Source organism: Cornus florida, unplaced genomic scaffold (assembly GCF_030987335.1).
Source record: "Cornus florida cultivar Cherokee Brave unplaced genomic scaffold, ASM3098733v1 CherokeeBrave_3.0.0_Hap2_Chr05, whole genome shotgun sequence".
Classification (NCBI taxonomy): Eukaryota; Viridiplantae; Streptophyta; class Magnoliopsida; order Cornales; family Cornaceae; genus Cornus; species Cornus florida.
Window position 1 is genome coordinate 115,827,828 of NW_026775575.1, and position 26,433 is coordinate 115,854,260.

Genomic DNA, 26,433 nt, shown 5'->3' on the forward strand with positions numbered 1-26,433 from the left:
TCTTTAGGTGGGTTTTCTTCATTATGTAAACCATATAATTATTGGGGATTTTTCTTGAGAGTGTTCAGTGAGTTTTTCTTCGTTTGGTGCGTGACGTTTGTTGTAAGAAGAGTGATTATTGTTTTGAAGAACCAAAACGTTCTTCAATTTGTAATCTTCTTCTATATAATAATATGCATCATCATCGCCTATGGACGTAACCCTATTTGTAAGGGTGAACCACGTATAAATCTTGTCTTGTGGTGTGTTTCTTTTCATCTATATTTGTACTTTGCTGTTATAGGATTTGCCATCATTGTGTGTATATTTGTTTGGGTTTCTGTTGCTACCCAACAAATTGGTATCAAAAGCTTTCGCTTTGCCCAACAAGTGGTATCAGAGCCTAGGTTGCAAACTAGGGTTTTTTGGGATGGCTTCCAATACGAAGTTGAGAAATTTGATGGAAAGAACAATTTTGGAGTGTGGAAAATTAAGTGAAGGATATTTTTGTTAAGGAATGTTTGATAAAAACCTTAGATGAAAATCCTGATCTATCGAAGAAAGACGAATGAGAAAAGCTTTCTATGGAAGCTTGTTCCACGATCCGATTGTGTTTATCAAAGAAGATCAAGCATAACATGATGACAGAGACGTCAGCAAAGGAGATTTGGGAGATGCTTAAAAAACTCTATTTGGAAAAGTCGCTTACAAATTGGATCAATCTCAAGAAAGAGTTCTACCATTTCAGCATGAAGGAGGGTTCTACGATATAAGACCATCTCAATGAGTTTAATCGGTTTCTCTCGGAACTATTAAACATGGAGGTAAAAATGGATGATGAAGACAAAGTCTTGGTTCTCTTAACTTCTCTTCCCACAAGATATGATCACTTGGTGACTACTATGTTATATAGGAAGACAACTGTAGTCCTGGATGAGGTCAAATCAACACTTCTCTCTCATGAGAATAAGATAAAAGTGTCGAAGATTGACAGAGACGGAGAGGCCACGGTCTTAGCTGCAAAGGGGAGGACAGAAAATCAAGACTCAAATTCAAACAGCTCTAGGTCCAAATCAAGGAATTACAAGGACAAGAAATGTTACTACTGTCATGAGTTAAGGCACATCATTATGAAATGTTCCGAACTGAAGGCAAAGAATGGGAATAGCAAAGAGAAGGTTCAAGAGGCAAATTTGGTAGCTGCTACAACGAGTGATTCGGAATATGATGATTATATTCTCATGGCAACTTCGTGTTCAGGTATGTCATTTAATGACAGTTGAATTCTTTATTCAGATTGCTATGTTCATATGTGAACCAATAGGGATTTTTTTTCCTCCTGCAAAAAGGTCAAATGTGTATCTATTTTGACAGTGGATGAAAAAGCCTTCAAATTTTTAGGAATTGGAACAATCAAGATCAAGACGCACGATGGGTTGGTGAGAACATTGTCAGGTGTGCGACATATACCGAATCTGAAAAAAAAAAAAAAAAAAAACCTTATTTTAGTAGGTGTGCCAGACTCCAAAGGTTACAAGGTTGTAATAGAGGGTGGAGTTATGAGGGTCATGATGGGTTCTCTTGTGGTGTTGCAGGGAATCAAGATAGGAAACTTGTATATTCTTCAAGGTAATGCAGTAACAGGTGGAGCTATTATGGGGTCTTCTACAGTGAGCAAAAATCTGTATTCGGGTCTTGGAAAAGGAGGAGTTATAGAGAAGAGTGACGATCTTAGTTCTCAAAAGGGTTGTGAGGGGGCTACACAACATTATAGGAGAATGAAATCTATTTTCAGATGGCAACCGAAATTGCAGCAGTCTTTACAGGAAGGCAGACTCATGAGGACAGATATGGTGGTGACTTGTAACGATCTTAGTGGCAATAATATAGCCATTTGAGTGCCATTAAGATTCGTGGGAAATAAGTAGTTGATCATGTGAGATATTATTTTGTAATTAGCAATTATCGGAAACAAAACAAGTCCTAGTCGAATTGTAATTTCAAGTTACTATATCGGGATCAACAGCGACTGCGGAAGTGGAAAGTTGTTCGAAGTTACCATGACTAAGATCATTCGAAAAATGTAAGAACAACACATTAGGAAGGAGTCTAAAAAGGTTAGGACACATTCTACACTTGGTATATTTTTCAGACTTACTAAAATAGTGTTTTCAGCCTTCAGAGTCTCAGAATTCAAGTCTGCAAGACTTGAATCAGTTCAGCCTTTCTTGAACCGGTTCAAGGCCTTCAAGATTTGCTTTGAAATTCCATTGCCAATCTTAAACCGGTTTAGCATCCTTGAACCGGTTCAAAAGGTCCTGACAACTTATGGTAAGTTCAATTTCCTGATTCTGATTTCTTTCCTATTTGGTTTAGAACTGTACCAAGTCCTATGCATGAAATTTTTCATATTTTCAGAGGGATTAAGACATTCTAAACTCTATATAAACCTTGTTAGTCATCTAGGTTTATGCATGGCTTTAGCACTACAACTTCATTATTCATAAAAGCCTTGGAATATTATTTTTGTAAAAAATCCAAGAGATTTATTTGTCAATCTTTCTAGAACATACACATAAACACATAGTGAGTCATATAGTTGCATCTATATCGATTAGAGAAAAACAGATCTACTTCTACATCAAATTCAAATATTAAAAAACAGAAGTAAAATCGATCACACTTTAAAAGGGTCAAAGCATTCGTAAAGTGTTGTTTGATCCACCTACTACTTTCCTACAAAGTTCAAGCATAAGCCTGAGGTCAAGTTGTTGTTGGACGGGACATCGCAAAGTAAATCTTAGTTGCTTCACAAATTAGAGGGATCAAACAATTACGGATTTAATATCTAACCCAGCAGTAGATTGCAACGAATAATAAGCTAGTAGGCCTCCTAGTAATTAAATGAGACAATCATGAAAATAGGCACAGAAGAACATCCAATACTTCAAAACATAAATTGAACAATAAAAACAAATTAGATCTCACAGTTTTTACTAATTCCAAGGCTTCCGTTTCCTTTGACCAATTATTAAAATTCAGCCGTCCAAGGCTATCCTGAAAACTCCAAGGAGAAGTTGGGGAAGAAGGGAGAGAGAGGCGTGTGTGAGTCTCCTAATTTTCCCCTAAAAATCTTCTAAGTATTATCCTCAAATAACAATATCCCAAATCTGGCTAATTAAGGAAAATATTAAAAATAAAATAAAGTCCTAATATAACTAGGAAAGTGGTGTTTTCAGCTAGAATTTTCGTGCACCAAATCTTGAAAACTTCCGAAAATAAATCGCATAAGATCCGCGTATCAGAATTGCAGGCTAAGGAACGTTCCAGAGTGTCAGTAGTGCAGGTGCGTCAACTTCAAGCCCTATTTCAACCTTAATACAGCCAGTATCTCTCAAAACTCAAAACATGAAAGTTGTAAAGCTCTTTCTTGGAGTTCCACAACATTTTGAATCATCTCAATCGGAGCTTAAATGAGAAAGTTATGCCCAGATTACGAAGCGATGTTGAAACTGTCCAAAATCGCCCAATAAGCTTCGTTTTGCATTTAACGCCTTCATTTGCATCCTAAATCAAAATATAAGAATAATGAGTACATTTAGGCACCAAATAAGTATAAAAGACTAAACATTAAGGGAGAAAAATATGACATTTTGCATTCTCATCACAACGCCTGAGGATTGTCAGCTATTGGTATTTGGTATAACGATAGGGTATGAGTCAGAGTCAAAACTCAGTGTACTTTGTTTCAAACATAGTGGATCAGTTTACTTTAGACTGCACAGTCCACGAGGTTTTCCCGCGTAAATAGTTGACGTATTTTATCAACTGAGGTTTCCTCGCTAAAAAATCTTGGTATCATCTCTAATTCTTTACTTTGCTTTATTTTATCTTGCATAATATTAATTTATTAATTGCTAAAATAAGGAAAGTTAGTAAGATACATATCTGTTTCTAAAAATACAAAACTTTCTAAATATTCCGTTACGTATAACTCACATATCACATTAGAGATGCGAAAGAAAGTCAGGGACGTCCTATTCTCCACAAGGGTAAGAAGATGACTTTTCATTACCAACCGGCAGTTTGTGGGCGGTTGGCGAAGGTTGCTAGAAGAGATGTCAGACTTAGAGTTTCTGAGGGTGCTGTTGATAAGCATTTAGAGTTTGACAAAAATATTAGAGGCATGTTTGTGGCTGCATAAGCTGTGTTTGGGTTGAAGAAGGAGATCCCGATGGTTAGGTTTGAGGAGGACTCAAACTTAACTAAAATTCTTCATTAATTTGGTTTTTCGATGGCGATGATGATGACGTTTTTTTTTTACTCACATTCTGGTGGAGAAAGATTCTTTATGGTAATACTTTATCATTTGTGTTAAGACAGAGATTTTTGGGATTTTGGCATAATTTCATTAGTTGAATGATACAATTGTGGTGGTCAATTATTTGGTCGTGTGGATGACTTAATGTGCAAGGTAAGGGTTTGATAAGGTAGTAAACAAACTTTAAGGAAAGTAATTGATAAGGAATGAATTACTTTGTGCCAACAACAAGTCAGCTATCCAAAGGCGGCGACTTTGGCTTATAAATTAGGCATAACACGTAGTGTTGATGATGGATTCTGCGCAACCTGGATATGATCTGACTTCCTGAATAAAGAGAAGAAAAAGTGATCCTACAAACACCGGTGTGTTACCGGTGGAGTAGGCTCCGACGAACAAGTCAGTGTGAATGATAATCTCCCTGGAGAAATCGAGAAATTGAGTTAGGGTTTATTGCGTACCTCAAAACGTTGATTCCCCCGCCTTTTTTTATAGGGCTTAGGTTAAAATGTCACGTAGAATTACCTTATTGTAATCTGTAAACTTAATCCTCATCGTAATCTTTAATCCTTATCACAATCTTTAATCATTATCGTAATCTGTAAAGCCTATCTCAATATGTAATCCTTATCGTAATCTGCAGAGCCTATCTCAATAGTGCGTTAATTTAGTAATCTTCCCTTAATTATGGATATTTAAATTATACATCCATCAGTTGCCCCCCGTTTCGGAGGATTGCTTGTCAAACCACCGGAACGTTAATTCCAAAATATCACACAATAATATATAGTTAGAATTGCAGAGCCTTGTCCATTAGCCTGACTTATATTGTTATTTTGCGAATACAGTCGGGGGTCATAGTATCACATTGGCAGCTCGTATATGTGGCAAGCTCGTATATTTGTCGTATATTGGCAAGCTTGTATATTTGTCGTAGTGCCACATTGGCAGCTCGTATATGTGGCAAGCTGCCATACTGGTAGTCTACCGTTATGTGGCAAGCTGCCATGCCATGCTGCCGTGGCAAGCTGTCCTGCTGGCATGCTGCCGTTATTTGTCAAGTTGCCCTGGCAGGCATGCTGCTTTTATTTGGCAAGCTGCCCTGCTGGCATGCTGCCTTCATTTGGCAAGCTGATATGCTAACATGCTGCCGTTATTTGGCAAGCTGCCCTGCTGGCATGCTGCCTTTATTTGGCAAGCTGCCCTGCTGGCATGCTGCCTTTATTTGGTAAGCTGGGATGTTGCCGTTATTTGGCAAGCTGCTCTGCTGGCATACTGCCTTTATTTGGCAAGCTGCCCTGTTGACATACTGCCGTTATTTGGTAAGCTGTCCTACTGGCATGCTGCCGTTATTTGGCAAGCTGCTCTGCTGGCATGCTGCCTTTATTTGGCAAGCTGCCCTGCTGGCATACTGATTTTATTTGCTAAGCTGTCCTACTGGCATGCTGCCGTTATTTGGCAAGCTGCCGTTATTTGGCAAGCTGCCTTTAGCTGCCCTGCTGGCATGTTCCCATTATTTGGCAAGCTGCCCTGCTGGCATGCTACCGTTATTTTATACTTGATTTTATTGACATCTTTAGTCGGCTCGTCCCTTTAATAAGGAAAGTAGATTAAGACGAGTTTCACGTAACTCGTAATAAGGTAAGTAGATGAATACGAGCTTCACTCAGCTCACCCTTTAACAGGGGAAGTAAATTACTATGAGCTTCACCCAGCTCACCTTTAACGAGGGAAGTAGATTACTATGAGCTTCACTCATCTCACCCTTTAACAAGGGAAGTAAATTAATACGAGTTTCACCCAGGTCACCCTTTAACAGGGGAAGTAGATTAATACGAGCTTCACTCAGGTCACCCTTTAACAGGGGAAGTAGATTAATACGAGCTTCACTCAGGTCACCCTTTAACAGGGGAAGTAGATTACTATGAGCTTCACTCAGCTCACCCTTTAACAAGGAAAGTAGTTAACCCCTCATCTTTTTACGATGGAAGTAGATGAAGCTGACCCTTCATTCTTTTAAGGGGGAAAGAGGTATGGTCTTGACATGGGAGTCATCTCCTCTGACGGTTGTCTCGGGGTGTTGGCAAATCGTTGACACTTGTCGCACTTTTGAACGAAGTCAAGTGCATCTTTCTGCATGGTGGGCCAATAGTATCCTAGTCGGATGGCCTTGTTAGCAAGTGACCTACCCCCAGCATGGTTTCCACAAACTCCTAGGTGGATCTCCCTTAAAATGTAGTCAGCTTCCTCGCTAGAAACGCATCGTAAATACGGCATGGAGAAGCTTCTCTTATTGAGCACCCCTTTGATAAGCATATACCTAGCTGCCCGCATCTTGACCTTTCGAGCTTCTGCTCGGTCTGTTGGTAGCACCCCATCCTTGATATATCTGATGATAGGATCTGCCCATTCCATACTCAATATCGCTTGTTGCACTTCAATTTGTCTCTCCTGAGATATAGATGGTTCGTCCAAATATTCCAGTGGTATATTCTTATTGATCTCAGGTTCAATGCAGTAGCTAGCCGGGCTAAAGCGTCTGTTTTCCCATTATCTTCTCGTGGTATTTGATGAATTGAGAATCTTTGGAAGTGATTCTTTAATTCCTTCACCTTTTGTAGGTAACTCTTCATCTTCTCGTCTCGTGCCTCATATTCCGCTTGAACTTGTCCATCGACCAACTCGGAGTCAGTGTAATTGCTCAACCTCTAGGGCATTTGCCACTTTTAATCCTGCTATCAAGGCTTCATACTCTGCTTTTGAGATACCCCTCGGATCCGAGACACGGGTTGATCAGGCCCAGGCCCAAACCCGAGGGAATGTCAAACAATTAATATTTTATAATGAACACGGAATACAAAATAAATTAAGAAATGAAATTAAAGCTGGAAGGAACTAAAAATAGAATCCGCAAAATATTATAATTATTAAAATCCATCAAACCCAAACTCCAAAACTCCATCAGTTTACAACTTGGGAATCCATCTCTAGTGAACCCCTATTAAACATCCAAACGGAAGATAGAACAACTGTAATAAACGTCCAGAAATAAAACTATAGAGAGAGCCCTACATCGTCGGAAGAGTGAATAGAGACATCTGCTCAGCACGAACACGTCTAAGCCTGGAACTGTCGTGTACCTGAAAAATAGAAGTGGGTCAGGCCCACGCGCAAGTTCTATACTACTACAATCCAAACAGAGGCCCGATACGCATGTACATCCTAAACAATTCAACAATAGCTAATAGTCCGTAAATATATATATAGTCACACTAAAGGACTCTCACTGGACTACAGGCCGGTCTCAACCTGAATAGAGGTAATATGCTAAAACGCACACGAAGTGGGCATATGTACCTATACCTAAATAGGGTACACCTCCAACCATCGTAGCCAGCTACACATCCCGATGCATATACGCTCCCTAGCCATCGGTCCTGAGGCTCAAGCTCATACCGAGGCACCATAACAGTACATATATAAAATCCATCCAAAATCCCTGGTATTGCCGCTCAACAAGTAGTTGCCATGACAATACAAATCCACGGGACTTAACTTTTAGTTAATCCCATCCTTATTCCAAGTAGGTGGGTAATGGTATTGCTTTAAAAACCAAACCCATCCTTAGTATGCCACCGTCCCATACCGGTGCCTACTTTCCAATCCTCCAATAGTCAATAATACCAATAAATCAAGTATATATCAACTAAATTCCAACATCCAACATTCAATGTTAGCAGTGATAAAATAAGCATTGATAAACAGGGTCACAACAACAACATATACATGCCCAATTTAAGTTGTTCCCTTTAGTCTGATATAAAGACAGAATTAATTAAAACTTCCACAGTTGATACTAACTGTGATAATGTAAGCATCAAAACAATATTCACAGTATGTATGTAGACATGCTCAAATTATAGTGTTCCACAAAACCGATCTAGTGTTAAACTCAAATCCTCCTAGTATTTAAGTTCCAATAGTTGCTATTACAGAAGTTAAAATAGCTATCATCTAGACCCATCCTTCCAATAATTTATACTAGCAGTGGTAAGGAAAAACGTGAACCACAGAATCACAATGCATCCACAAACATGCTTAGTCTAGGTTGAACAAGCATACAACACTGCTGTAACTACCAGTTTCATAGCAAAACAGATATCATTTTAATTTGGTTTAATCTTTATTAATCCTGGAATCATTTAAGAGTGCAAAGAGTATGAAGCCTAAGGGAAAGAGTAAGGATAGAATCTTGCCTCAGAAACTTTTGTTCAAAGTTTCAACGTCGTCTTCTTAAAAAATCCCGGCCAGTTCCAAAACCCGGTTACTGTTCACGGGTACGAAACACTATTCCCGAACTCAAAATCTAATCTCCACCGTTCAGATTGTGTGACACTGAGTCATGAACCTATTTTCCAAATTTTAGCTCGATCGGACCACTGACGAAGCAGGATCGGATGTTTGATGAAATCTGGGCAGAATGGAAAAAAACCTGTGCGACCCAGTTACTGTTCATAAGTACGAATCACTGTTCCCAAGGTCAAACTCTGATCTCCACTGTTCAGATTGTGCGTCATTGAGTCGTGAACCTCTCCTCCAAAATTCAGCTCGATCGGACCACGGACGAAGCGGGATCGGATGTTTGATGAAATCTGGGCAGAATGGAAAAAAACCTGTGCGACCCAGTTATTGTTCACGAGTACGAATCACTGTTCCCAAGGTTAAATTCTGATCTCCACCGTTCAGATTGTGCGTCATTGAGTCATGAACCTCTCCTCCAAAATTCAGCTCGATCGGACCACGGACGAAGCGGGATCGGAGCTTTGATCAAACCTTGGCAGAATGTGAAAAACTGCGTTTTTCCTTCTCCACTTCCACAAAACGTGTGCTTTATTTAAAAAAACCCTACACAGACGTCTATCTTATACTTATAGAGTTTTCCTAAACCCTAGGTTCATTTAAGTCCAACTCACAATCTTAACCGGCCCATCCAATTAACGTAGAAACTTACGACGGCTATAATATAAAACCCTAATTTATACTGTAATTAAAACCCTAGTTAGATGTATTTACCTAATTACTCTATTCACCATTAAATACTTAACAAATAATCTAATTGAACAAAATAATAAGTAGTAAACCCAATTAAACCAAATAAGACACACATAAAATAAGACACACATAGAATAATTAAACCAATTACACTTAAACCATTAATGCCAATTAAATAATTAAAACACTAACAAGTAATTCCAATCAAATAACTAAACCAATTACACTTAAACCATTAATGCCAATTAAATAATTAAAACACTAACAAGTAATTCCAATCAAATAACTAAAAATAAATATCATTTAAATAAATTAAATCACCACAAAAGAAAACAATTAAGCACCTAATAAAAAAAATAATGACACATAATCAAATAAAATGCACTTAAATAATAAATTAAATACCATTAAATACCAGGAATATCCTTTTTAAAATTATGGGTATTACAGCTTTGTTGTTGGTTGCGTTGAAACCAAACCGAAGTGCGTACTGTATACTTTCTCCCTTTGGGGAGACAAGAAGAAGCTCGGCTCCGCTAACCTGAACATTAGATGACCCATCCACGAACAAGTCCCAGACTACTTCTGGGCCCATCTGCTCACTTAAACCTGATTCTGTCGAAAATTGGGGTTGTTTCTCCTCTTCTGGAGGGGTAAACTCAGCTAAGAAATCAGCCAACACCTGAGCCTTTACTGCTGCTCTTGGCTTATACTGAATGTCGAACTCTTCTAACTCTACTGACCACTTCATCAGTCGACCAGAGCTTTCTGGCTTGTGTAGGACCTGTCGAAGGGGTTGATCTATTAGGACCACTATCGTATGCGCTTGAAAGTATGGTCTCAGTTTCCTGGCGGACACAATTAAAGCAAAGGCCAACTGTTCCATCCTTGGATATCTTTCCTCCGCACCCCTAAGTGCTCTGCTCACGAAGTATACTGGCCTTTGGAGCCCTTCTTCTTCTCGTATCAGAGCTGAACTGACAGCTGTCGTGGAGACTGCAAGGTATATGTATAGTTCCTCTCCCGGTATGGTTCGAGACAGTAGTGGGGGAGAACTAAGGTATTGCTTTAGTTCTTTGAACGCCTGCTCACACTCTGGGGTCCATTCAAACGCATTTCTTAGCACACGAAAGAAAGGTAGACACCTGTCAGTTGACCGAGAGATTAGCCTACTCAAGGCAGCAATCTTCCCTGTTAGTCATTGTAGATCCTTGGTTGATCTTGTCGATCTCATGTCAATGACTGCTCGGATCTTCTCTGGATTGGCCTCAATTCCTCTTCTGCTTACCATATATCCCAAGAACTTTCCTGAGGAAACCCCAAAGGCACACTTGCTGGGGTTGAATTTCATCTTATGCCTCCTAAGTACCTCGAAGGTCTCCTGCAGGTCAGTCAAATGGTCTTCAGCTTTTAAGCTTTTCACCAACATGTCATCAACATATACCTCCATGTTTCTACCAATTTGATGCTTAAACATTGCATTCACTAGCTTTTGGTATGTTGCACCAGCGTTCTTGAGCCCAAACGGCATTACTTTGTAACAGTACAAACCTCTATCAGTGATGAAGGCCATTTTTTCTCTATTTGAGGTGTACATAGATATCTGGTTGTATCCAGAATATGCATCCATGAAACTTAATAGTTCGTGTCCAGCCGTTCCCTCAACGAGCATATCGATTCTTGGGAGAGGAAAGTTGTCATTCGGGCAAGCTTTGTTAAGGTCGGTGAAATCCACACATAGCCTCCACTTTCCATTTGCCTTCTTCACTAAGACCACATTTTCCAGCCAATCGGGGTAGTACACTTCTTGAATAAAGTCGACTTTTAAGAGCTTTTCCACCTCTTCTGATATAGCCTGATTCCTTTCTGGAACGAAAGTCCTCATCTTTTGTCTTACAGGTTTAAAGTCAGGATTTACATTTAAGCGGTGCTCCATGATAGTGGGGTCTATACCCGGCATGTCTTCATGGACCCATGTAAATACGTCTCGATTCTTCCTGAGGAATTGAGTAAGTTTATCTTTGATACCTGGGGGGAGTAAAGACCCTATACTCACTTTTTTCTCGGGCTCACCGTCACCAAGGATGACCACTTCTAGCTCCTCTGTAAGTTCCGCTCTATGAAAGTCTGGTCTATCTTTCCCTTCCAGCCCTTCAATCGTAAATGCCTCTTACGATTTTGTTTTTCTAAGAGAGGCGACATAATATTCGTGAGCCATTGTTTGGTCCCCTCTTAGCTCTCCCATACCATATTCAGTTGGGAAGCACATCAGGAGATGGTAAGTGGACGTGATTGCTTTCATGGCATTCAATGTTGTCCTCCCCAGGATAATATTGTATGATGATGGGCAGTCCACCACTACAAAGTCCACCATTACAGTGACCTGCTTTGGATTGGCTCCTGCAGTAACTGGAAGGGTAACTGCCCCCAGTGGATGTACTTTATCGCCTGAAAATCCCACCAGTGGTGATTTCATGGGTCGGAGCTTCTCTCGGCCAATTTTCAATTTCTTGTATGCCCAGGGGGTCATCATGGGGCTGGTGAATTCCCTTGTCATCTTCTTCAGAAAAGGTTATGACCGGCTCCTCAACTCGAGGTAATTTTGTTGGAGGACTTGTCATTCCAATTTCATTCACCTCTGAAAAACTCCGAATACTCCTAGCATGAGCCCTCCGAGCCGAACTCGTCTCACCACCACCAGCGAAGCCACCCGATATAATTTTGATCTCACCCATTGGTTGGTGTTGAGGAGGGTGATCATCTCGGCCCTCCTGGGCTGGGTTGGAGCCTCCTTTTCCATTTCCAGCTATGAATTTGCGTAAATGACTTTTACGAACAAGGTTCTCGATTTGGTTTTTGAGGTCGAAACAATCTTCTGTGTTATGTCCATGGTCCCGGTGAAACCTACAGTATTTACCTAGAGACCTCTTTGTTAGATCAGCTTTTAGCTTTGGCGGCCATTTTAATGATGCGTCATCTTGAATCTGCAGAAAGACTTGATTTACAGATGTATTTAGGGGGTATAGTTATTATACCTGCCTGGGCTCACTGGGCGGCGAGACGATCTGTCAGCCTGGTTGTTTGAGAATTTCTTGTACTTCGATTCCTTTTCCTCCCTAGTGTTAGGTGCTGGCCTCTTCTTCTCCGACCTCTTATCTTCACCATCTTTGTTTTTTCGTGCATTCATAGCATCCTCAGCGTTTATGTGCTTCCATGCTCTAACCATCAACTCTGTCATGCTTGTAGGGGCTTCTTTTGATAAGGAAAATAGGAACTTAGAAGTCTGTAGTCCTCCCATAAAGGCTGTGAGGGCAACCTCGTCGTCCACCTCTTCTACCTGCAGCATATCAGCGTTAAAACGACTTATGTAACCACGGAGAAGCTTTCCCTTCTGCTGTTTCACATTCAATAAGTGTGTTGCTGTCTCCTATGCCTCTGCCCAGCGATGAAGTGTCCAATGAATTGTTTGTTCAACTCATTAAAGATTTCAATGGAGCCTGGCTTTAATTTATTGAACCAAGGACGAGCCCAACCCTTTAGTGTGGTAGGGAAAGCCCTGCACATAATCTCATCCGGTACGACTTGTAAATACATAAGAGCTTTGTAGGTCTCCAAATGATCGAGAGGGTCCCGCGTCCCATCGAAGCTCTCGAGAGTTGGCATATTAAATTTGCTAGGTAGAGGACAACTCATAACATAATAGCGAGGCTAAATGCTAGGTTGGTCTTCTGTACCAGATCGTTCACTGTGGCCTGGCCCTTCCCTTTCATTGCTTGCATGACGTCTTTGACCCTAGTTCTCAGATCTTGCATCTACAGATTGAAATAAGTGACGTCTTCAGTCTTGTCACCAACACAACCAGAGGTACCTGCACGGACCTGGTATTATTCCGTTCAAGAGACCAATGGTGATGGCTTCTCTGTTGACCCCCTATTTGACTAAGCTCAGCGTCGTTGTCAATCCTACGGGAGTCATTATTGGGTACTTCATTATTCTCCACCTCATTAAGGGCGGCTAAACGTTGTAGAATCATTGAATTTTTCTGGACTAATTGGTTCATTCCCTTATTTAGGGTTTAAACCTGTTGTTCCAACACTGTGATGCGTTCCTGATCGTTTGGGATGGCGAGGGGTTGCCTCGTCGAGTCCCTTTGATCAGAAGTTTGCAACGCTTCGTATTCGCCAGCAACCAGACCAGATCGCAATCGAACCATACTTTATTTAGAGAACTAAAATCGTTCCCACAGACGGCGCCAATTGTTGATGATGGATTCTGCGCAACTTGGATCTGATCTGACTTCCTGAATAAAGAGAAGAAAAAGTGATCCTACGAACACCGGTGTGTTACCGGTGGAGTAGGCTCCGACGAACAAGTCAGTATGAATGATAATCTCCCTGGAGAAATCGAGAAATTAAGTTAGGGTTTATTACGTACCTCAAAATGTTGATTCCCCCGCCTTTTTTTATAGGGCTTAGGTTAAGATGTCACGCAGAATTACCTTATTGTAATCTGCAGACTTAATCCTCATCGTAATCTTTAATCCTTATCACAATCTTTAATCCTTATCGTAATCTGTAAAGCCTATCTCAATATGTAATCCTTATCGTAATCTGCAGAGCCTATCTCAATAGTGCGTTAATTTAGTAATCTTCCCTTAATTATGGATATTTAAATTATACATCCATCACGTAGCAAAAGATATAGATCCCGGTGAGATCCTTCAGAGATCCTAGAGAGATATTTTGATCAAGAGGGTAGAGTCAGAATAAGTTATATTGGTTTTTTTATGTGAAGAAATCCTTTTGTGTGCAATCTTCAAGAGAGATATTTGAAGTTTATTTTTGGATGGGTTTTCTTCTTTATGTAAACCATATAATTATTGGGGATTTTTCTTAAGAGCGTTCGGTGAGTTTTTCTTCGTTTGGTGGGTGACGTTTTGTTGTGAGAAGAGTGATAATTGTCTCGAAGAACCAAAATGTTCTTCAATTTATAATCTTCTTCTATATAGTGATATACATTATCATCGCTTGTGGACGTAATCCTATTTGTGAGGGTGAATCATGTATAAATCTTGTCTTGTGGTGTGTTTCTTTTCATCTTTATTCATATTTTGCTGTTACGAGATTTGCCATTATTGTGTATATATTTGTTTGGGTTTTTGTTGATGCTCAACAAATTAGCATCAGAAACTTCCACTGTGCCCAACATTATTAAAAATGTAATTATTAAAAAAAAAAAAAAAAAACTAATTCTATCTGACGATTAAAAAATATTTGATATGAATAAATTTCTATTTCAACAGTGAGGAAGATATTATTTCTGTTTTAAAATATATACGGTATACAATTCAACTCACCATAACCTTCTTTCCAACATAATCATATCTTAACATATTTTTTGAACTTTTCATTCTTCTAGCATTATTCCCTATGTGAGTTAAACTTATTTACATGTCCAAATCATCGTACTTGTTTTTGCTCTACTTATCTTCATTTGGTTTTACTTAAACCATTTTACTAATGTACTTATTTTTTGTTCTATCATTTTCTGTGTGTGTGTATTGTCTCACAGCCATTACATTTTCGTCACTCTCATTTTATGCATATTATGTTTCTTAGTTATCCCAACATTCTGTAAGATAAAACACAACTTGTCTAAAAAGTTCTCTTTCACATACGGATCACACAATACAATGCACGCACTCTTCTATTTCATCCAAAATAAACACGCGCGCGTAGTTTGTAGGCGTTTGGTCCGATAGAAAGTGACTGTGAGAAGAATTTGTATTGGCGAAAAGCCTTTATCAGCCTAGTCAATTTTGTATGGGAGACAGTTGCTCATTAAGTGACTGACATGTTCACCTAAATCCATGACAAGTCCAATTCTAAAATGAAACATTGGGCCGACCGGCCCAAATAGAGTTGTTCAATTTAAAATGGACTATCAAAGCAACACAACGTGGTCAATTACTGACCATAAAAATAAAATACAAAAAAAGAAAAAGAAAACATGGTCAATTCAATTGGCTTCGTTGGCAACCACGTGGCATTTATGCTACAGTACATGTGATCCTTTTGGGTTATAGGATCCTGAATGGGACATGTTGATACGTCAAAATTCAATTATAGATTGGAAAATTAAGATTTTTTCCTTATTTTCTTCAGATTTTTTATAAACAATGCCAAATTTTAACTTTTTGTAGCGTATCATTGCATATGTAAATTATGGTTGTATACTAAATTATCATTTGTTTTCAAAAACATAATAAAACTTTTTTTTTTTTTTTTTTCTAAACTTTCTGAATTTAATGTTGTTTTTAGTTCAACTGATCTCCTCCCATAACACACTTCGTGAAATATATATGTGTACCTAACCCAAAAAATAAAAGAAAATAAAATATTGATGGTTTTTGTTGGTAGGTAATAGGTATAGCTTAATGGACGGCCACTTTGTTCAAACTTTGTTTTGTTTTGTTTTGTTTTTTTGTTTTGTTTTGTTTTTTTATTAAATTTTCGTACTTTAAACCAAAATTTCAATATTTAAATATTAAAATTACGTCATCTTTCATAATTTAAGATTTTAGAGTAGAGGATTGTTAACATAATATCACAATCAAAGATTTTGAATTCAAACATCACCATCACTCTAATAAAAAATTAAAACATGTGTTGGACCAAAATAAAACCACACGCGAGGAACGTATGTGATGATCCCGGGCAAATCTAGTGACAACACTTAATTGAGCCAATTATTATCACTAGAGTTACTAATCTTTGAAATATGGATGGAATAAAGCTTGAGCATGACCCCAATAAATTGTTCACATTCAAAAAAAAGTCTCTAAGATATTTCACGGGGCACCCGCCCAAATAAATTTTCATTTGAGCCAATGAACCCATTAGGTTAACCAAATATGTGTTTCTCAAACAAGGATTTTCAATACAAAAAAAAATACAATAACCAATACTCATTAGTTATTAGCCTCACCTAATCACTTGCACATCAAAAGAAAGAAAAAAAATACGGTTAGTAAATCTTTTTCATTGATATTGTCCTTCACCTATTATATTATCTCTGTCGCATAAAAAATATTATGTTTGGAAAACCGTAACTCACATGATGTCTTATTTGGAAAACCGTGACTCATGTAAATTATAGTTCCCTAAACAAGATATCTTTTATAAAACAGAGAGAATAGTACGTATCTGGCTTTTATTCTAATGATCAATTAAATTCTATTTGAATGAAAGAAATATAGTTATTATGACGAGACTATTGCTTTATTATTTTCCTATCGGTCGGCTAAAAGTATACACGGTGCACACAATTTCTAATGATCAATTAAATTCTATTTGAATGAAAGAAACATAGTTATTACGATGAGACTATTGCTTTATTATTTCTATTTGAATGAAAGAAACATAGTTATTATGACGAGACTATTGCTTTATTATTTTCCTATCGGTCGGCTAAAAGTATACACGGTACATACAATTTCTAATGATTAACTAAATTCTATTTGAATGAAAGAAACATAGTTATTATGACGAGACTATTGCTTTATTATTTTCCTATCGGTCGGCTAAAGCCTAAAAGAACGGTACACACAATGTGACACACACAAACACATATATATTTTTTCCGGAAAGTCACACACATATATATTGGTCAAGTGAAATATCTAGCTAGGTTGTCAAACAATCAACGTTTACTTCTCCTGTTCTCCCCTCCATAGATTTGCCTTTTCAAGAAAAATAAATAAACTCACATTTAAATATCAGTGACAAGCTCAGTAATCACTTTTAAACCACCCTCAACAATATCTTTGCAACAAGCATGTAATAATGTAATATTTTCATTTGACATGCTTTGGTTTTTGTTCTTTTTATTTTTGTACGGTTAGAGTATCAATTTTAGCAATAAAAACATGTTCGGTGTGGTCTTATTTTATTTTACACAGTATTAAAACACTTCGTAAATAATGGCCCAAAATCAAAACACAAAAAAATTATTTTTTTATTTTGACAACTGTTCATGATTGAAAACTATACTTTGCATGTTTCTGTTTTTGATATTTTCATAACAAAATATCGTTATCAAACATGCTTTCAATTTTTTTCCAAAATACTCCTACAACAAAAACACTGTTTCTAATTTAACCAAAAACAAAACGTTTAAAATAAAGCACATGCCAAACTAAATCATTTCATCGAAAACATAAAAGTATCTAATATATATATATATATATATATATATATATATATATATATTGTGTGTGTGAAGAGTTCGTGCAGATTAATTAGCAATTATACGCATAAGGTTGTGTGTTGGACAATCCTAACCATCAAATTTCGTTAATTGGATCGGATTAATTAGTTAGATAGTCATGCAAACATTCTTCCACATATAAAATATCTTACACCATAAATTGAAATTACTATAAAATATTCAATAAACAAATAAAAGTTTGGTAGCACTTACTGTCTGAGTGTTATAAATGTCAATTATTAATATATATATATATATATATATATATTATAATTTGTTGCAGTGATCCAACAACTAAAAAATCAAAACATGCAAGTACAGGAAAACGCTGGGTACTGGAACATACCAGTCGTTTGAAGAAAACAAAACACCATTAATAACTATGTAGATATAGATCGAAGCACTTTTTAAAGTAGAGTCTGTTCATTGTCACAACGCATCGATTCAGTGTATCATATATATACTACTACAATTTTCACTTTTTCTTGTTGAATTGTCCATTTCTCTCTCTCTACCATTTTCTCATACGTAGTCCAGTTATAACTTAACAAAAGCAATATCCTAATTCTGAGGCCAAGCCACCACCAGTTATATATGGTGACTAGTAAATGAAGTAAACTAATTAAGTAAAAGTATATATTTAAATAAAAAATTATGAATCCTATAAGTACGTAGCAACAGAGGAAACCAAGTCATTGTACTAATTCTGTTCTCAGTTTCATCAATATATGTTACAATCAAAAGTTCAAAACCAATTTCTGGTTTATTTAAACTTTACATTATCAATTTGAAAACTGTTTCAAAACTTATATATAATTTAGTAAATTTCCGATTTTTGCAAATTAGATTGTGAAAACAAAATAATTTTGAAATTGGGAATTCTTTTTCAATTGGTAATTAATTAAGATTTATTAAAAGGAACAACAAGGCACGCAAAACCAAGCGAATGTACAAGATACAGTAATAATAATAATAATTTGACATAATTATTAATTGCAGTTGCCGGCAGTTACAGTACTTATTATTTACTTTCAAATTAAGTTGTAGGGACAGTTCAAAAGGAAGTCACCTACTTCTTCACACTCTGAGCTTAACTAAATCATTTCAACTTTAATTATTGTTGTTAGACTGAGTACGTAGGAATCTTATTCAATCCCAATTTTCTATTTCCGACCCTACAATCCAATAAAATTATTAAGTGGAATAGTGCGTTGTGCTCCCGCAATCTGATTGTAGAATTTGAGAAGGGTTAAATGGAGGAAGTTTTATTTTTAGATCAAAATGAAGCAATTAATTTTACCATTGCGCTAACCATAAGAAAAAAACTTTATAAATTAAATTGTCACTTGAATTTTCAGTGACACCTTAGTTAGACAAAAGAAGTATTTACTAGTATTATGCAAAAGCAATTAGATGTAGAAGCAATTATATATATTAACTTAAAATGGTAAGAGTATGCAAGGGAAGTTAGGTGAATAAAAAATTTCCGAAAAAAGGAAAAAGGAAAAAGGAAAAAGGAAAAAGGAAAAAGTTAGCTGATTCTAAATGTGTTTAAATGGGCCACTTGGCACACGAGCAATGGCTGCATTGGGGAAGATAGAAACCCTAGTTTAATACTTGCAGACAATTGCATGGGCCACTGGACACAAGCAATGGCTGTGTTGGATATCGATCATAATAAACCCTAATTAAATACTGGCAGATGCAGTAGTTTACAGGTATGATTGTAAGCATCATTAATTGAATTTTGGTAGATTTTGCGTCTTAATTTGTTATCAACTCGTACGTGTCCTTTTCTCTCTCTCTCTCTCTCTATACTTTAGCCTTCCTCTCTCTATCTCTCTCTGTGATCAATGAAGCAGCTGCTAGCATAAATAACAAAGATCATATCTGCCCATTTCTTGTCACTACAGCTAGCTCTACCTCTTGTGGTTTTGATATGGAGCTGCCGAATTGTGCCGACAGTAGTTGTAGTAGTAGTACTGTTGGTTTCGAAATATTCATGAATGGGAAGCAAGTTGCAGATCATGCAAGCAATATTGAGTTGGGAAGTCCAGTAGTGGACACACAAAGACTCCTAAAAGGTGGAGGAGATAGAGAGCATGTTTACATGAAGTCACTCTCTTCTGCCCAAATGGACTCTCTCATTGCTTTGTGTGACACCTTCTTGCCCTCCATCAATCTCTCCAATCACACCACCACCATACATCATCATGATCCAATCCTTCAATTCTATCAAACTTCAGCCTCCATGGCTCGAACTCCGCAAAGGGTAACAATTATTACTTCCCTACCTCTTTTCTTTTTACTAAAAAAAAAACACTCAAAGCACACAATCAAGTCCCTTGACAACAAATAAAATCGATACACACACACACACATATATATGTATGAGAATTCGAAGGATAGAATACCCCAGAGAACAGTATACTACCCACAGAAAAGAAAACCCTAATTAATGAGGAAGTAGACAAATAATTAATATTTATGAAACTTGTTTATATATAAAAGTAGTTTTGTTTTGATGGCGGGTAAATTATTGTAGGTTGAAGAGATGATTAGTGGGAGATTAACGCATCCGAAGCTGGTATTGATGAGATTGGCATTATGGTTGCTTGCAACATGGATAGGAACCTTCATAATATGTGGAAGACGCAGTTTGACAAGCCAATTTCCATATTTCAGGAGGTTCTCTCAATTGCCACTCCACAATAGAGAAGACATCCTCAGGTCATTGTCTCTCAGCTATTTCTATCTCAACAGAATGCTCTTCTTAGGCTTGAAGTATCTCACTCTCCTTGTATTCTTCACTCAGGTATGTGTATTTATTATTCAATCTTTTACTCATTTGCACCTCCATCATAATACATATATATATATATATATATATATATATATATATATATATATATTACACTCATTTTTTCTTATTTTCCTAATCTATTCATTTGATCGACTTATTCACTGGTCATATTTTCCTAATCTCTTCATCAAAATGTTATACATCTTACCCTCTATAAATCCAGCAGTGGTGAGAGAGCCTTGTGCAGTGAATTCTCTCTTTTTTAGCAGTAGGAGATAATTAATATGATATATATTTAATCTGATAGCATATGTTTTGATCCACTTGTATAGACATGTTTTTATATAATTATCCAATTATACACATATAGTAACACTGTATTTTACTCCCGAACCAGTCAACGTTACCTCGTGCTTGTTATGTGAATCAATTGTAATAAAAACACACATGCAAACCCATAAATTCTTGCCAGGTTCATAAATATATATATTTGCTCAGTGTAATTCATGCATCTGTGTTACATATATATATACAGATGCATGAATTACACTGAGCAATATATATATATATATATATCTCAAGTACTGCATGAGTCATGGGGTGGACTCAGGATAGACTGTGAAGTTATCCTGTGGACTGTGACTGAAATGATGCAGGTATGTATGATTAGGGTAATTAATGGTCTGTATTCCACTATTTATTCCTAAATAAAGAATATGTCCCTCCCCGAGGCACATGGGATTTTAACGATCCTTTGTTCAATTTGCCTTTCTCACTAATTTTCACTTTTGACATTCAAACTTCTTAATCAACTTTTTCTTTTCTCTCTCTCTCTCTCTCTCTCTCTCACCTCTCTCTGAGTGGGGGAGGTGTTGATCCTTATCGCCCACTGTGTAATAAATTCGGTGTGTTATACATAATTTGTTCGGTGGGTAGTTTCACGCTGTTTTGCTGTTATTTTGTTAGATTTATTCTTATTTGCTGATTTTCTGACTCGATAGGATAGATCTGTTGTTTACTCTCGCTTGTTGCTCTTCTTCCTTTAGTAGTTTCCACTGTTATGTGTTAGCTTATTCCTTAATAAATTTGGAGCCTGTTCTTGAGTTTTTTTTTTTTTTTGGTGTGTTTGCCTTTATACGGCCATTTTTGACAACGTTTTCACTTTTGACTTTTTTTCTCACTTTTATATTCTACTTTTGAAAAATGATATAAATGTAAACACCAAATCACACATGAGCTGTTTAGATATATTTATTGAGCTAGATTTGGGTGTGTTGGGCGCACCGGTGCATCTATATATGAGCCATTCTTATATATGTGGTTTACACTTACATAATATGTATGGTTTGAATAAGTCGGTGCATAATATATCGGGCGCACTTAATACTTTCTCTTATTTAGTCATTGAATTACGTTATGCATTAAATAATTTATTTAACTTTTTACATATCTTAAAAAACAATTTCTATCTAATAATTAAATAAGAAAAACTCATAAGTCTTCTTATGAAAGGAACTTCTTATAAACGTTACTCTTTGATTTTTGTATCATTTATTCATTACTCTCTTACTCATATGATGGCATTATTATTGTCCTTATTTAGATGTCGTGCTTTCTGAAGATGACATTATTATTGTCCTTATTTAGATGACATACTTACCCATCAATTGGTGGTCATTGTTTTTTAAAACTCACAATGAGGAGGTATATAATATCCGAAGTATTTAATATGTGGTACTGAATTAATTATACATTCATTCGTTTTTCTGGACAACTCTTCATTTCTCCTATACCAAGATAAATTAATTTTTTTTATAACTATTCATTGAAGTACCGCGCGAGTAAATATCTCTGAATATTTTATACTTTCTCATAATTATGGAGTGTGATAATACTATTGAGGACAAATTTGTCATAATGATCTCAGGATTAAAAACTCGAGTTAATTCTAAATTAGCCAATATCATAGTCTCACAGTTAAAAAATTTCTTACTTAGTTTAACAAATGTTAGTAAATTATTTGAAGGAAGAAAGAAAGCAAAGTACATATATCCATTAACAACGATATACAGAATGTACATATCCTTATTGAACACTGTAAAACTTAAAATGTCTTTAAAATTAATAAAAAATAAATATTTTTTCTAAAAACTCTTATTTAATTATTATTTTATTTATTTTTGGTTTTTATTATTTATTTATTTATTTATTATTATTATTATTATTTTTTGGAGAAAAAGTAATATATTAAATTCCCTTAAAGAGTATTTTGCTATTTTTATAAAAACAAATTGGTCAAAAGTTTTTTTTTTTTTTTTTTTGCACTTTACCCAATTATAAATGAAGAAAGTATACCACATGTCAATGAATGAAGATGTGGAAAGTTGGTAAGTTACTAATGAAAAGGAAATATCTACCACTAATGTGAGAGATGGCAATTAATAATGCCAACAGAAGAAGAGAGGAGACACATAAAGTCCAAAACTGGAATCATAATAAAATGAAATATCCAATGATATGCTATAAAGCTTTATCCATTTCACAGTCGACTCCCACACCATGACACCAAATTCATAGGGCCTTTAATTCTTGAATATATATATATATATATATATATATATATATATATATATATATATGTATGTATGTGCGCACGCATGTTCAATGGTACGTAGTATTAAAATGCCATTATTTTATACAAGTATTAAAATTAGATTGATTTCACTCAGTTATATCAACATCATGTAACAACAATAACATTCTAGAATGCACCACAAGAAGCTTTCAGTTGGGGTGTGTAGGGTTGTTTACCACGTTACCCGTACAAACAGGCAATAGGTACATAGGTATCCTGAATGACATTGACTATACAAATATAGACATTTAATTATACATGTAAATTGTTATATATATATATACAAATATACGTGCAACTTGTTATACATATGAACATGTATAAAATACATGCAAGACACGTTTAAACTTTTTCTCAGATACACCGTTCCTTAATTAAGGATTTAAAAAAAAAACATGGCAACAGAAATTGACTGATCGAATGAAAGAAGCAAAAAAACAAATATATATATATATATATATATTCAAGTTTTGTTGCAATCGGGAGCAGTATGAATTGTAAACATCTGGGTCTGCTGTTGGTTCAATTTATGGGAGAAGTAGTTCTGGGAATGGTTAGGTCGGTGTTTTCATGGGTTGGATTCATTAATTTAGGATTAAAACTAGTCATACGAAAAGTCACAATGGCCACAGATTTCACAAGGACCAACAATCCTCCTTATTTATTCACTATCACATCACATCCCAATGTTCACAATTATTATATGCCATCAACTTTCCACAATGAGAAACACAAAATCTGGTGTTTGCCTTCTTGGCCCATGCTTTGCCTGATTTTGGGCTTTTTTTGGCTAATGGGCCTATTGTTCTAGTCTGTGTTTGAATGCTTATACCAAAATTTGAAGCACCACAGTGTGTTTATATTTTTGTTTTTTTCAGGTAAATGAGAAGAATGAGAACCAGTCTTGGAAAGCAATTGGCTACTGTGGACCTGACCCAGACTTCAAAACCAGATGTAATTTTCCAAAAGCCCAACATCAAGAAGAGCTGTTTGGGCCTCTTTACAAATGCCTCATCAACCTCAACTACCCAAGACAATTAGTCTTCGAAACACTGACACAATCTGGTTTTTCCATCTCAACTCCCCATGGGAAGAAAGCAAAATCAAATTATTATTCACTCAACCCTTCTTTCATTATCAAATGTGATGCCGTCGTAGTCGGTTCTGGCTCCGGTGGGGGTGTCGTTGCCGGAGTTCTAGCCAAAGCTGGCTACAAAGTGCTTGTCCTAGAAAAAGGACAATATACGGCCAGAAGCAATCTCTCGCTTCTTGAAGGACAAACTTTGGACCAAATGTACCTAGGCAATGGGTTACTAGCAACTGATGATATGGGTGTAGTAGTACTTGCAGGTTCCACTGTAGGTGGAGGTTCCACAATCAATTGGTCGGCTTCGATTCGCACTCCTGAACACGTACTCAGAGAATGGTCTAACCACTATGAACTTGAATTGTTTCAAAGTAGATTGTACAAAGAAGCTTTGGACGGTGTCTGTGACAGAATGGGAGTTCAATCTGGAATCGACAAGGAAGGTTTCAATAACGCTGTTTTAAGAAGAGGGTGTCAGGAACTGGGCTATCCTGTGAACACCATTCCCAGAAATTCACCACCAGATCACTATTGCGGTTGGTGCTGCCTTGGCTGCAAGGATGGAAGAAAGAAAGGGACTGCAGAGACATGGCTAGTGGACATGATGGATTCGGGTAATGGTGTGATTCTTCCAGAGAGTGAAGCCATACAAGTGTTGCACAAGCGAAAGAAAGGGAGAGCACGAGGCACCGCAACTGGGGTTGCATTCGAATTCCATTGTCAAGGGGCAAAAGAGATCTGTATAGTGGAATCGAAGGTGACAATTGTGGCATGTGGTGCTCTAGGAACTCCTCCATTGCTCAAAAGAAGCCACTTGAAGAATCCCAACATTGGGGAAAACTTGCATCTCCATCCGGTGACTATGGCATGGGGATACTTTCCGGACACAGCTTTGTCCAGCACATGGCCAGAAGCTGAGAAGACGAGCTACGAAGGGGGGATAATGACAGCAATGTCTACAGTGGTTGGGAATTACAATACCTCTGGCTATGGCGCAGTGATACAGACACCGGCATTACACCCCGGGATGTTCTCAGTGTTGATGCCATGGGTTTCTGGCATTGAAATCAAGACGCGAATGTGCAAGTTTTCAAGGACAGCCCATATATTTGCATTGGCAAGGGATAAAGGATCAGGAGAGATAGTATCACCAAGCAAAATTAGTTATCGGATGGACACGATTGATGAAGAGAATTTAAAGAGAGGACTAGAGAAGATCCTGAGGATACTGGCAGCAGCTGGAGCTGACGAAATCGGAACTCATCATTGTAAAGGAAAAACCTTGAAAGTGAAGCAAGTGAGCTCGCATGAGTTTGAGAGGTTTGTGAAGGAGGAGAGTTCAAGGGCATTGAGAGACCTTTCGACACCAATATGTTCAGCCCATCAGATGGGGAGTTGCCGGATGGGTGTGGACTCCAAGGGCTCCGCAGTGAACCAGATGGGGGAGACATGGGAGGTGGAGGGACTGTATGTTGCTGATTCAAGTGTGTTTCCAACTGCATTAGGTGTGAATCCAATGGTGACGGTTCAGGCCATTGCATATTGCACTGCACAATCAGTTCTTCAAGTTCTCAGGAGGAAGAAAGTCACACATTATGCTAAATGAGTCCTTCTCACCGATCATCATCATCCTTTTGCCTTAATCCCACCATATCACATGAGTTCTCTTATATATATATATATATATATATATTGTATTATACACCATGTTTTCTCATAGATTTTACACATCATGTAATTTCCGGTTGAATAAGACGATACACACCATCTTAGTCTAATTTCATTACTTATATGCTGTTATACCTACTGTCCCCTGTTAAAAAACTTGAATGTATATCCATAATATATACTAGGGATGGCAACGGGGCGGGTTTGGAGCGGGTTTCCCTAAATCCCGTCCCTTTTAATTTTTGTCAAGTCCATGCCCTCCGAGACCCGCGACGGGTTGGAATTTCATGTCCAGCCCCGCCCCGTTGGAAAATACTGTGCCCCTGTGCCCGCCCCGCTAACAAATTTTTTTCTCTCACTTTTTGGAACTTAAGCTCCTGCTATATGTGGAAAGACTGGGAATGGCACAATATAAATGAAATTATGTATCCCAACAAAAATAAAAAAATAACATGCACATAACATAATTCAGAGCACATAATAAACAAAAATAAAAGTTTAATACAACTAAATCACAAGAAGTTCTAAACTCTAACTTCCACTATAACTAAAACAAAAACAAATTTAATACCAAATTTACATTCCAAATTAGGATTGTAAGAGATTGGTAACTGAGTAAG

General features: G+C 37.0%; 1 protein-coding gene across 1 annotated transcript; it reads left to right on the forward strand.

The window, feature by feature from the left end:
• The first annotated feature begins 19,452 nt into the window (after positions 1–19,452).
• Positions 19,453–25,945, forward strand: LOC132308842 (long-chain-alcohol oxidase FAO4A). The gene is made up of 3 exons (XM_059807092.1): positions 19,453–19,892; positions 20,166–20,435; positions 23,937–25,945. Exons 1-3 carry the CDS (start codon positions 19,560–19,562, stop codon positions 25,749–25,751), a joined length of 2,418 nt encoding a protein of 805 aa, XP_059663075.1. The 5' UTR covers positions 19,453–19,559; the 3' UTR covers positions 25,752–25,945.
• The last annotated feature ends 488 nt before the right edge of the window (positions 25,946–26,433 follow it).